Consider the following 13566-nt stretch of genomic DNA (forward strand, 5'->3'; position numbering starts at 1 on the left):
TGGACCATTTGGTTCTATTTCTACTGTTTGTATGTAATTCTGTTTACATCAGGACCTAGTGGCATGAAGAAGAGTGGTTTTGATTAAAAGAGTCAACTTGCTCCAAGACTACCTGGCTGCAGCCACTAGGGTCCTGTTGAGGTCCACGGGAGACAGGAACCTCAACAAGTGGCAGGAAGTGACCTCACACCTCTTTCTTGCTCTACCCCATGGAGGTTAAGTTTAGGGTTAGGGGTAGAGTTGGGTTGTCTAAAAGATAACATGTACACATAGCGACAATGCGGCTCAAAGGGACTGTAGTGCCTTGGACTGCAAGGCAGAGACGTCACGTGACCTCCAAAAGCGGCATGAAGTCTAGTCTCGCGTAGCCAGACAACTATTCCACAATCTCTGAATGCTATATAGAGTCTGGAACAGCAGCTCCCTAACGGCGAGTATCGGAAACGGGCATTACCGTTCAATAAAATATATTTTAAAATGTAATTTCTGCTAAGCAGCAAGCTAAACATGCTTATATGATTTTTATTTATATAATGATAAATATGTGTGATGTGAGACTGAAACGGAAGTGACGTGGGGGCTTCACATCCGCTTTCATCTCGCACTCATTTTTATCTTTCTGCTTTGCCAGACTGTATGCTTGGAGCATTGCACCAAATCGCGGAGGCAACCGTCTGGCCACGCGAGACTACATGAAGTCACTTGCGCACTGTGAGGTCACTTCCTGCCACTTGTTGAGGTTCCTGTCTCCTGTGGACCTCAACAGGACCCTAGTCCAGGAGGGCGATAGCAAGAGGGTGCAAAAGACCTGTACTTGCCCTAGTGTCTGCAGCCAGGTGCTGCTCACTTTCCAGGACAGCCGAATGGAAGCTTCATTCAGCAATCTGTGTTCTGTTTTCTCCAGAATGGAATTTCTCCTGTGTGATTGTGCCCCCTAGTGGACTGCATTAATTCCTGCATGGATACTCTTCACTGTTCCTTCTGCTCCCTGAAGTATTTATAGAAGTCATAGAAGTTTGTCATATTGGTAGACATTTTATTTTATGAAGTAGGCTACAGTATAGGCATATCTGTCATCTATAAATAACTAATTTAGACAGACATTCACTGCATTATATAGTAACCTATACAATATCAGTTCAGCAGGAACTCATTATGCATATTGCAGAATGTCTCGTTTCACAAGTTTACAAATGTATAAAAATCTTTTGAAAATACAATGCATCACATCGTGATAAGTAACTAGTAACTAACTAGTTTTCAAATAATTGTAGTGGATTAATCACTTCCTGTTCTCTTTTGAGACACAGATGAATCTGCAAAGAGAGGAATGGCTTTCAGTATCCATAACACACTGGCTTATCAGTCTCATGTTGATAATGGTCAAATCATCTCACAAAGGCTCAAGACCTATCTAGGCCTGTCACAATGATTACATAATCGTCTAATATTTTGTCATAATTGTCATAATCGTTTCGATGTTGAAAAACTTTCATATTTTCAAGCATTTTCAGAAATAGTGGAAATAGCAGATCTACAAGCTCACAAAGCATCGCGATGCGACGCGTTCGGAGCTTAAGATCGGCTATTTCAACTATCAATGTTTTTTTTTAAGTATAAAGTTGTCAAATATGTCTGTAATTTCTTAGTATATTTAGGTTATGTGTCATAGGCCTATCTGCCATGTGCAACTACAAAGCCTACATACTGTAACAAGTCAAACAGAAAAGTAATTGTCAACGACAAAAACACGATTAAATTGTTAATCGCAATTATTTGAGTGACAATTAATTGTCATGTAAAATGTCATAATCGTGACAGCCCTAGTAGATGTACCTCTCACATTCATCCAGCTCTCTGGTGACTCTCCGAATTCAGAGATGCTGCACTTGTAGAATCCTTCATCAGACTGGTAAACACTGTGGATGGTCATCTGTCCTGCAGACTCCGGGAGGGGGTACCGCCAGCCACCTGTGTGGGTCTGCGACCAAAAACACATAGGTGACTTTGTCCGACAAGGCTGACAGAGGTCAAAGTTCACCACTATTGAACCCCAAACCTTTTTCACCAACTTTGAACTCCAAATCATTTGTGAATGTTTACATCAAAAGTCCCTAAAAATCCAATCTTAATTACTTCCGGTCAAGCAAAAACATAATGAGTCATCATGTCAGCAGGTGCTATATTTTCCACCACGTTCACCTGTTATGACCAGGCCAGAATAAGGACATGACGTTGGTTAAAAACTGTGTATTTCGTTTCATTATTCTCATGCTTCCCCTACTGTAACAAATCATTGTGTCTGGCATCATTGAAGTGAATCCAGTTTGTTGCTTAACCAAGGAAAACCTTTCTTCTGCTTTGATAGTATGAGTCACCAGAAAAAAAAGACAGGTGTTTTTGATGAATCTATCATGGTTAAAATGGAGTTTGAAGTTAGAATGGATTTGTATAGGAATGGACCCCGGGTAAAATGATAAAATTAATATCAAATATCTAAATATTGAATCAAGCAAATTAAAAACTGTCCAGGGTGTTCACAAAAGCCTGATGACCAAACGTTTTTTTTTTTTTTTTTTTTTTTTTTTTTTAAGTGGAATATCCCTTTCACTAGTAGGTCATCTATTCTGTACATTCCCTTACAGCAGCCATATGTGACAGAGTTCCAGTAACTGGATTGTGGTCATGGTGCAGACAATGAGGAGGAAACGTAGGCTACTATCTCCATTTGACAGGAATTTACATTTACCATCCCTTGTGACTGAGGTTGCATCAATGCATCATGTGAACTGTCCACTGAAGGTTTATAAAGAGTCTGCTGTCATGTCAAATCTCCAAGATCCTCATCCTCAACGCCTAAGAAAGAGTAAGAAACCTTTCCATGCTTGATATCATGATTGTATCTATAACTATGTATAGGCCTATTATGCAAACACACACGCACGCACGCCACACACACACACACACACACACACACACACACACACACACACACACACACACACACACACACACACACACAGTATGTGCAATTATATGGTTGATGCTCTAGCCCGTCACCTACGAGTTTATATGTTATATTTTATGTTTCTCATGACATCAGGGAAGAAAAGAAGACAGGATCCATTCTATGGGAATGATGGCTCCATGTGTGACACTGTGGAGTTTATGTGAGTGTTTTGCAGGTCTATTTTATCTGTCTGTCTGTCTGTCAAAATGAATAATGGATGGAGTATGGTGGAACTGGTTGTACTGTAGTGTCAGTATGACTGGAATAATGATAATCTAAAGCATTATATTCATATATTTGTCATAATAATATAAAGTATAATTTCTCGTCCATGTTTGACAATGATGTCAAACAATGAGTGGAACTAAACTAAAAAACAAACACTGTTAGCATAATAGTTTCGATTTATACGCAAGAAATGCTAAAAGTATAAGCTTGACGGCTTGTTTCCATTGTGGTCCCATCACCCATGTATTAATTTCCTCAAGGTTGTATCGTTCTTTATCCATCAGTTCCTCTGGCTGTGCTAGTGTTCACATCCAACCAGTGCAACGCAGTCTCCAATCTAAAAGAGCACCTGGCAGAATGCCTCAAAGACAGAGACTACAGCCAGCTGCTGAAGACAGCAAAGGAGGGTCTCCCTCGAGCCACCACACCTCGACATGTTGTCATCGTAGGTGCTGGAATGGCCGGGCTGACAGCTGCTAGCCTACTGGAGGATGCAGGGCACAAGGTGACGTATTTACATTTTTACCATCCATACAGCGCATCCCTATTCTGGGGTGAACATTTAGCAAATAGAGCAGATCACAATGTGTTGCATTGCTAATGTGTTGTGAGCTTATAGACGTGCTCTTTTAAGCAAAGATTTGGGGTATATCACTGGGAGATCCCATCCGACTGAAGTATATAGGTTTAAACATTCTGAAAATACAACACCTTTTACAGGTCTCTAATTTCCTGGTATTTAAGGTGGAAAGCAAATTGTAATGAAATATAGTTACTAGGAAAGTACTGTTCCCGTAAGAATGGATATTTAGTACTACATATTGCCTAGAAACACAAGATAGAGAAACACGAAGTTCATGTAAACATATGAAACTACATCTGATAACATATATATACTGTATTTTAGGCGCACTCTTAATAAATGAACAGTAACTACTATGTTATTATCAAATACATGTATAATACACCAAAACCTACTAGGAAACGAAATATCCAAATGAATGGTGTGAAGTATCTAATTATTTCACTGTTACCAAGCCTTATGGATACTTGGTAGTAGGTTAACATTAATTTCTTATAGGTAGCCTACTTTCCAAATATAGACACTAGTCTTCCAAAGCTTGTAGATCTGCTATTTTTGAAAAACAATGAAAATGTGTGCAAATCTTTGAATATATCTTTTTTAAAGCGAGCATTTGAAACATTTGCTTCTGGGGATCCCTGAAACATAATATTTGAGACGGCTGCCAAATGCATATAATTCTAGAGGTCCTTGACATCAAAAACTTTGAGAACCACTGACATAGAAACCACTGACGTAGAAAGCGCGGCACTCAGTGCTTGTATATCTGCTATTTCTTTTATAACTAAAGCATAAACTAATGGTTAAAGTAATAATGCGTAATAATGTGTTCCCGGTCTTAATGTGATTAAGGTGACCATAGTGGAGGCCAGTGACCGGGTTGGAGGAAGAGTGCACACCTACAGGAATGTAGAGGAAGGCTGGTACACAGAACTGGGCGCCATGAGGATCCCCAGCTTCCACGAGTGAGTACAGCGTGAAAACCTGCAGTAGATGATGCAAATAAAGAAGAAAATAAAACAATTAAACTGCATGAAGTCACCCATTTTCAATCTGTCTTCATATAATTGGTCCCGGCTCCTCACTAATGGTCATTATACTGTAATATGGTACCATTTTCTTCTACTCATTCTGCGTCTCAGAGGAGGGTTGTGGACAGCTCTGAAACCCGTCTACCAATGACATCGGGTGGTGGGTTTGGTCATTTCAAACAAGAATTAATTAAATTAATTAATTTGACACTACCAAGAATTTACAGCACAATGAAGTGCAAAATTGAAAACACAATCATCGAAATGGAACACACCATATGAATGACCTATTTCTCCTTTTGTAAAATGACTCTGTGTAGGCCGACTTTTTTCATAGTCAAACGTAAAACAGCACACACATATGCATCCAAAAAGTTTTATTTGGGTAAATGATTTACAGTCGATTTAGGCATCATGCCTCCGTTCAGAGATGGGCTCAAAATACAAAGGTATTTTGAAAAAAAATCTTGGTCAGTACTTGGTCTAATACGGACCAGGATACTGTATTTGTATTTCAATATATTTTTTGTATTTTGTGCCTATCTCTGCCTCCTGTTCCTGTCTGTTCCTGTGTGTAGTGTTTAGACAACAAGGTGATGTGTAATTGACATCAGACGTGAAAGTGTAGAGATTTGAATATTTGTGTGTTGTGGATTGATGCTTTGAGATTTTGTGTGTGCAAACCTGAAAATTGTGTGTTGTGTTTTGACAACAAGGTGATGTGAAATTGACATCAGAGTGTAAAGAAGGAAAGTCAGAGTCTAATATGATGGAAATCTAAAGTAGTAACAAATTGAGTCAAGCGATTGGGGACAGAAGTGAAGGTTGTGAAAATTGTGCCTAATTTTTGCTTTTTGTGTTTTAGCAATCGAACAAAACTGTAACTGGTCAGCTAGATAGACAACTAGTTAACATACTCATCATCTATCCATAAGCAAACAACATATATCTATCTAAATATTCTATATACCGGTAGATGAGAGATTGAGATATGAGAAGTTCAGCTCATCTCACCTTTTTTTTATTAATTTTTTTGTTTTCTTGTTTTTAACCACTCAGAATTGTTCATTGGTACATCAAAAAACTGGAGCTCAAGATGAACAAATTCATCATGGACGATGAGAACACGTTTTACCTGGTCAACGGGACTCGGAAAAGAACGTATGCTGTGAAAGCCAACCCTGATGTCCTGAAATACAACGTGAGCAGAGAGGAGAGAGGGAAGTCTGCTGATGAACTGCTACAGCAAGCTTTGGAGAAGGTATGGAGGACAGGAGGATGAGGAGGGGGAGAGAAGAGAGGTGGATGGAGGGGATGAGATCAGGGGTGTCGCACCAAATTCTGGGCCCTGGGTACTTTAACTATTGAGAAATAGCAGATATACAGTACAAGCTTTGTGCAAGTCTTTGAATATTTCAAATATCGTTTTTTTTTTCTTTTTAGTTTTTTTAAACAAAACAAATCTATGTTTCTATGTTAGCGGTGCTCAAACCATTTTATGTGAAGGACCCCCAAAATGTTATGTATTTGGCCACGGACCCCCATCTCAAAATATTTAGTTCCAGGGACCCCCCATGAGCAAAATTTGAGTTACAAATGTTTGCAAATACGTATATTCACGACTTTTCAAAAATAGCAGATCCACAAGCTCACAGTGCAGCTTGTTTATCTGCTATTTTTCAATAGCTTAAGTATAAAATTATTAAGGCCCCTCCACCTTGGGCCCTAGTAACTCAGTCCCACATTTCCCCCCCTTGTGACGCCCCTGGATGAGATGAATAAATTGACAACAATGTTTTCTCTGCAGGTGAAAAAGGAAGTTGAAGTACATGGATGCAAAGCAGCACTGAAGAAATACGACCGCTATTCCCTCAAGGTAAAGACAGAAAAGCAAACATGTGTTTATTGCAGATTGAACATTTCGACGATGTGGATCTTCTTCAGAAATATCTATTCCTCAAGGAGGTCCAGGGGATTGAAATGTTGACTCTGCGACTGGAAGGATATATATTGCCATTCTGTTATTTATGTTGATCTTCTGTTTGTCCTGCACCAAGACACTCTTATCTAAGAAAACATTACGATACCTCAAACTTCTGCTTTTCCCATAAGGAGTACCTGATAGAGGAAGGTGCACTTAGCCGTGAAGCAGTGAGGATGATTGGAGACCTGCTGAACGAGAACGGCTTCATGTACACAGCGCTGTCTGAAATTATGTACATTGAAGCTGACATCAACGACAATATTACGTAAGACCTATGAGTGTGTGTGTGTGTGTGTGTGTGTGTGTGTGTGTGTGTGTGTGTGTCTGTGTGTGTGTGTGAGGGAGAGAGAGAGAGAGAGCATAGACCTTTGAGGTGAAAGATTGCTCTCCACCACCTTCACCTATAAATAAAACCAAATCCAAAACATTCAACAAGCCTGTCACTGCTCGACCATTCATCTGGAATTGTGATAATCATGTTTCGAACAATCAAAACTGGTCGTACTGTAATTGGGCTATAAATCAGACGGATTAATTGACCTTCAAATACAAAATAAATGGATTGAAAAGACTGTGCTTTACTTGAATGCCAACAATGATGTTGAACGCTTTGCAGCATTTTAAAAAGGTGTAAATCTTGTTATTAAATTGAATTTTGTATTTAAAGGTACTCTGAAGTGACTGGCGGAACGGAGCTCCTCCCCCAGGCCCTTCTCAGCACCCTCGATTCCACGCTCCGCCGTAACGCCAAGGTCAAACGCATCAGCCAATCAGCTACTGGCGTCAACGTGTCATATCAGGAAAGCGGACGGTCGTCTTTGACCAACGTGTCTGCCGACTTTGTCCTGGTAACGACCACAGCGAAAGCGGCCCTGTTCATGGACTTCCAGCCTCCTCTCTCTGCCTCCAAGATGGATGCCCTGCGTTCTGTGCATTACGACAGTTCCACCAAGATCGTCCTCATCTTCAGCAGGAAGTTCTGGGAGGACGATGGCATCCGGGGAGGGAAGAGCATCACGGACGGCCCCTCCAGGTTAGGGATGCACCATTAATCATTCATCATAGCGGTTTATATGACTTAATATATGAATTAATATCGCTCAAATCTTACCTGACTTTCGCCAGATGGTGGCAGCATTGCGTTGCATTGCTTTACCATCTGGGCTCGGTCCGCCAGAGTTGATAACACTCGTAAAGTCCCGGGCCGGACCAATCAGCGGCAGCTATGGGCGGGCTCTGAGCGGCTCTGAGCCAATAGAGTCTGATTGCAGACCACGTGGAAACCCAGGAGGCGGATTCTGGGTGCAACGTCATGCAGACAGGCCAATATGAGTGGTTGGAGTTGGCACTCCCAGACTGTGATAGAAACGGCCACATCCAATCACCTGCTACAGAAATTCAAAAAATGGCCCGCCCCTTACATCGAGTGTGTCCGAGAGAGCCCAGATGTAAGGCAGAGCGTTACGCACTGCTGCAACTATCTGGCGAAAGTCAGGTTAGCTCAAATCTGTATCAGCAAAAGAATCCTGATTATTGTTATCTGAAGCTGAAAGAAGGCTTAATTCATCACAACCGAAGGCTACAGATTTAGGGGAAAGGGGAAGCTTTCAAAGGGGTCTGTACCTGTAGATAAAAGCCAAAAAGTTGATAAGATTTTACATACTACATTTAAATAGTTTGAACTAATGTCAGTAGGCCTAATAAAACACGTAAAAAGAATACAAGCATACCTTTTGGAAGTCAACAGCTGCCCCCAAAATCAGTTCCTACTGGTAACTCATTATTACAATATCAGTGTCCGTATCAATCGACTTCACCGTGAAGTATTACTTCAACCTTCATCAAAGGTTCAATATTATGCATCCCTACTCCAGGTTCATCTACTACCCCAGTCACAGCTTCCCCACAAATGAGTCCATTGGCGTCCTCCTGGCATCTTACACCTGGTCTGACGACTCGACTGTCTTCCTGGGAGCGAGCGACGAAGCACTGAAAGACCTGCTTCTCAACGACTTAGTGAAGATCCATGGGGAGCACGTCAGGTACTGTTCTGCTTCACTCTAGGCCTACTCTATTCCATGCTGTTCTGTTCTTCTCTACTGTGTTCTATAACTTAGTTAACCTATACTTTGTTGCACAACAAATTGCAAAAAAGCTCATATACAAGTATTCTTTTATTTTTTTGTGTCAACAAGAATCACAGAGTAAAAGTGGTGCAATTCATTGTGTGCTGAAACTCACACAACAGCTACAGTCTCAAGAAGTTAGACATAAAATCTCAGTCTCTGCCTGGAAAATCAAACCTTGTACTGAATTCCTTTCTAATTCTACTATGCTCCCAGGTCCCTCTGTACTGGGGTGGTGGTGAAAAAGTGGATGCTGGACCCTTACAGCCTGGGTGCTTTCGCTTTCTTCACCCCCTACCAGCACTTGGACTATGCCAAGGAGCTGTTTGCCAGCGAGGGCAGGGTGCACTTTGCAGGAGAACACACCGCTCTGCCTCACGCCTGGATTGAATCCTCTATGAAGTCAGCCATCAGGGCCGCCAAGAACATCAACCATCAAGCTGCTCTGCTAGACACTGGGTCGGCTGAAAGGCCAGTTCGACTGGAGCTTTAGTGTAGTCCTCATAAATACATTTCAGTTCTAGAATAGATATAAAGGAAGAAGAATTACACAAAGTTGACAGGTATTCATTTTCTCAGTTTACTATTTTACTTTGATTATTTATTATTTTCTAAGGCCAAGACACAGCCTTATCCATGGCAATTGTTGATTTTCTGTACCATTATAATGTTCGTATTTTGATCATAAGATCCAATTACTGAGTGTAAGTCTCCAGGTTCTCCTCAAAATACTGATTTACTGTGATACTATGTACGGCACATTAGCAGTCCACTAGGACAGTGGTTCTCTAACCTTTTATTTGCAAGGACCTGTAATAGGGCTAGCTAGGGGGAGTGACTCGTGGGCATGCCAGGGTTAAATGATTGTCTGAATTGTGCTGTCCTCTTCATGGTAGCATGTTGTACTTGGGCTGAGGCTGCACTCACACAGTAAGAACTTTTGTTCTTTCAAAGTTGGATGCTCTTTCAAAGTTGGATCAAAGTCTCTTCGAAAGAAGAATGCATTTCCCACAATGCTTTGCGGGAAGTGGGCGGTTCCGCTTGAGGAGGAAGCAGATATGGTATTTGGCCATGTAGTTCTTTTGGAGTTGTTATCGGGTGAAGGCAGAGTACCTGCTGCCTTTTGGTGACACGTAAAATGGATCTACAAGCTCACAGCGTGCCGCCATGCGACACATTGTGAGCTTGTAGATCTGCTATTTAAAAAAGTTACTTTAGGCACTTGAAGTACATTCTGATGCCAACACTAATACTTTTTTTTACTCAATACATTTTGAATTCCAGGCTTTTACTTGTAACAAAGTATTTGTATGTTTCAGTATTGATACGTTTATTTAAGCAATGAATTTGAGTATTTTTTCCACCACTGTACATGACAAAAAGCTTACATTTTATTATGAATCACACATTTAATCAATTGCATCTGTGTAGGCATCACTGTCACTATGTATGACATGTAAAGAAATATTTGTAATATTCATTGTTATTGTCGAATGTTTATGTGACACACACTTAACTTTAATTTATTTATAATATTTTTCGTTCTGAAATGGAGGTTTCATGTCACTGCAGTGCTGTGGAGTAGACTACAAGTGAACACAGCTGTGTGGGATTGCATCATGGCCTTTCTGTCCTATTGGTTGGCAGTTGAACCCTGCCCTTCTGTCTCATCAAGTGCAGCTTGTCTGCCCCCTACTGCTCGCCTACAACTGTCTCTGTGCTTGTTCTAAGCAAGTTGGATGGTGTTCGATGCATGCTCTGTGCAACCACAGAACACCAAAGGACTCGCATCAGACTTCAAACCATGTGACTTCCATCGGGAATGAATTGTGCTGTCTCTGCCCCCCGCCTCCCCCCAGAACTCTGAAAGAACTTTGTGTTTTAATGTCTGTAGCTAGACACACACACACACACACACACACACACACACACACACACACACACACACACACACACACACACACACACACACACACACACACACACACACACACACAAAAGAGAATGCCGATATTGCTGACCTTTGATCTCTGACCTCTTCTAACTTGATTTAGTCACATCTTCACCATACCATCTGGTAGACTGTAGTGTAATGCACTTTACATTTAACAGTGGCACATTTCTTGTGAATGCTTTCAGTATGACAATGACCTTATGGCAGAGATATACAGTATAGCCCTATCTTGCTATCTTTTAAAATAGTGTAAATTTCCGACTGACATCGACACAAATCATCGTAAGTTTGTAGATGTCACAGTTCGCTCCTCTGTCCTTGGAATTTGTCAATATTTGGACTTATTTAGGCCTGTGTTTCTGTTGTTCATTATGTTCAGCATTAGTCTTGTTTTGTCGTTCTGTATCTTTTTTTGTAGTATTGCTCCTCTATAGTTTTTCCTGTTTGCCTAGTTACTGGCTGCCTTGTCTCACCTCCCTGTGATTATTAGTTATCTCCACCTGTGTCCTATTTGTCCCTCTGCCAATTGTCTCTTAATTGTGGGCTCGCCTGGAAGGCGAGCACACGTATGTTATCTTCATTATTGTGGGCTCGCCAGTACCTGGCGAGCACACTTTAGATATTGTCATTATTTATTTATTTATTTGTTTATCTAGTAAGTAGACGGGATTTTCGGTTCCTTTCTACTCCTACATACTTAGTGAGAAAATGAAAATAAAAACATCAATGTGTTCAGTTTACAGTGGCGAAGTGTGCTATCATTTTCTATAGCAATCGGCCAAATGGTGGCGCTGTAGGAAGCCTTCGAAAGTGCGATCTTTGAACAGGTATAGCTCATGCTGTGTTTTAGGTACAGCCATGAAACCTGTATACACGTATGCGTCTCCTCATGCCGAACAACTTTTACCCTCTAACTTTTGACCTCTGACCTTTAGGTCTCCCACAATTCGGAATTATATGAAAAACAGTAAAAATCTATCTCCTCCTGGGATTTTCGCGTCAAGTGCACGAAACTTTTTTTCACATGAACTTTGAACCTATATCTACACAGACTATGTGGTGAGAAGTTTCAAGCAGGGAATGTCATTTACAGAGATTTTAAGGGTAAACAAGCCCCAACGGCAACGAAATCCCTCCTTCTCTGTTTCGAAAACCATTGCTGGACGACCGTGCCAAGAAATTTTCTTCAGATCAGGTATCCCGTCTAAGTTTTGTGTCTTTTAGCAGAGACAGGACCACACAAATCTTTTCATCTTTGTACATGTAATATCATCCATGTTACAATTCAACTCACCTACGTATTATATGTCCCCGATTTTGATGTAATGATGTACTGGGCACTGCCATGTTAGATATGTTTGCTAGTTGTTATAGTTTAGAGGAGAAAAAAAAATAGAGAAATTATGAGTGAAATTGTGTGAGATTCAGAGATATTATGTATGAGAGAGAGAGTCCCCCCTTTGACCCCAAAAATATGTTTTTTATCTAAAAATCCACAGATGAACAAGACCATTTGCAAAATAAGTAACATACTAATGCCTGTGCAATAGTTGTAGAGCGTAATCTAGATGTCTCAGTGATGTCTCCGTTCCTTTTGTCGGCATGTCCTGGACATATTATGTAGCCCCTGTATGACCCTTATGATGTAAAGTTTTGTTTTGTGTGTTATGGTGTTAGTTGAAATTCTCAGTGCTGTTATGTTTGTCTGATTTGTGCTTGTTTAAATTTTCTTAGAGATGTTTGTGCAGTAATATTAGTTTTGTTTGTTTTTGTGTTAGTTGTGATTCTCTGTGATGTTATTTTTGCAATATTTGCTGTTTTTGTTTGGTTTTGTGTTAGTTCTAATTCTCAGTGACGTTTGCAATATTTGCTGTTTTTGTTTGGTTTTGTGCTCGTTGGAATTCTAAGTGATGTTATTTTTTAATATTAGCTGTTTTTGTTTGTTTTTGTGTTGGTTGTAATTCTCAGTGATGTTATTTTTGCAATATTTGCTGTTTTTGTTTGGTTTTGTGCTCGTTGGAAATCTCAGTGTTTTTTTTTTTTTTAATAATTCTTCTGTTATGTTGCAGAGTTTTCTGTTTTGTGCGTTTTAGTGATAGTCGCAATTCTTAGTGGTGTTATTTTTTAATATTTTTTCTGTTATGTGGCAAAGTGTTATGTTTTGTCCGTTTTAGTGGTAATTGAAATTCTTAGGGTTGTTATATATGTTCTGTTATGCTGCAAAGTTTCATGTGTTGTGCGTTTTAGTGATAGTCGCGATTCTTAGTGGTATTATTTTTTAATATTTTCTGTTATGTTGCAAAGTTCTATGTTTTGTGCGTTTTAGTTCTGGTTGTAAATTCTTAGTGGCTGTTATATAGTTTCTGTTATGTTTGCTTAGTTTTATATTTTGTGCGTTTTAGTGATAGTCGCAATTCTTAGTGGTGTTATTTTTTTTAAAATATTTTTCTGTTACATGGCAAAGGTTTTATGTTTTGGTTCTGGTTGAAAATTCTTAATGTTGTTATTTTTGTAATATGTTTTCTGTTATGCTGCAAAGTTTTGTTTTATGCGTTTTAGTAGTGATTGAAATTCTTTGGGTTGTTATTTTTGTAATATTTTCTGTTACATGGCTAAGGTTTTATGTTTTGGTTATGGTTGAAATTCTTAG

At 39.9% G+C, this 13566-nt stretch overlaps 1 protein-coding gene across 1 annotated transcript; it reads left to right on the forward strand.

Moving 5' to 3' along the window:
- Window positions 1-1925: 1925 nt before the first annotated feature.
- Window positions 1926-9455, forward strand: LOC308298007 (L-amino-acid oxidase-like; the record flags this gene model as incomplete). Its single annotated transcript, XM_080741571.1, has 9 exons — window positions 1926-2001; window positions 3523-3743; window positions 4674-4786; window positions 5912-6113; window positions 6660-6728; window positions 6965-7101; window positions 7504-7869; window positions 8711-8878; window positions 9179-9455. The coding sequence occupies 9 exons, from the start codon at window positions 1926-1928 to the stop codon at window positions 9453-9455; spliced, it is 1629 nt and encodes a 542-aa protein (XP_080597697.1).
- Between the last annotated feature and the right edge of the window lie 4111 nt (window positions 9456-13566).

Source organism: Nannobrachium achirus, assembly GCF_963921795.1.
Source record: "Nannobrachium achirus genome assembly, chromosome: 14".
Lineage (NCBI taxonomy): Eukaryota > Metazoa > Chordata > Actinopteri > Myctophiformes > Myctophidae > Nannobrachium > Nannobrachium achirus.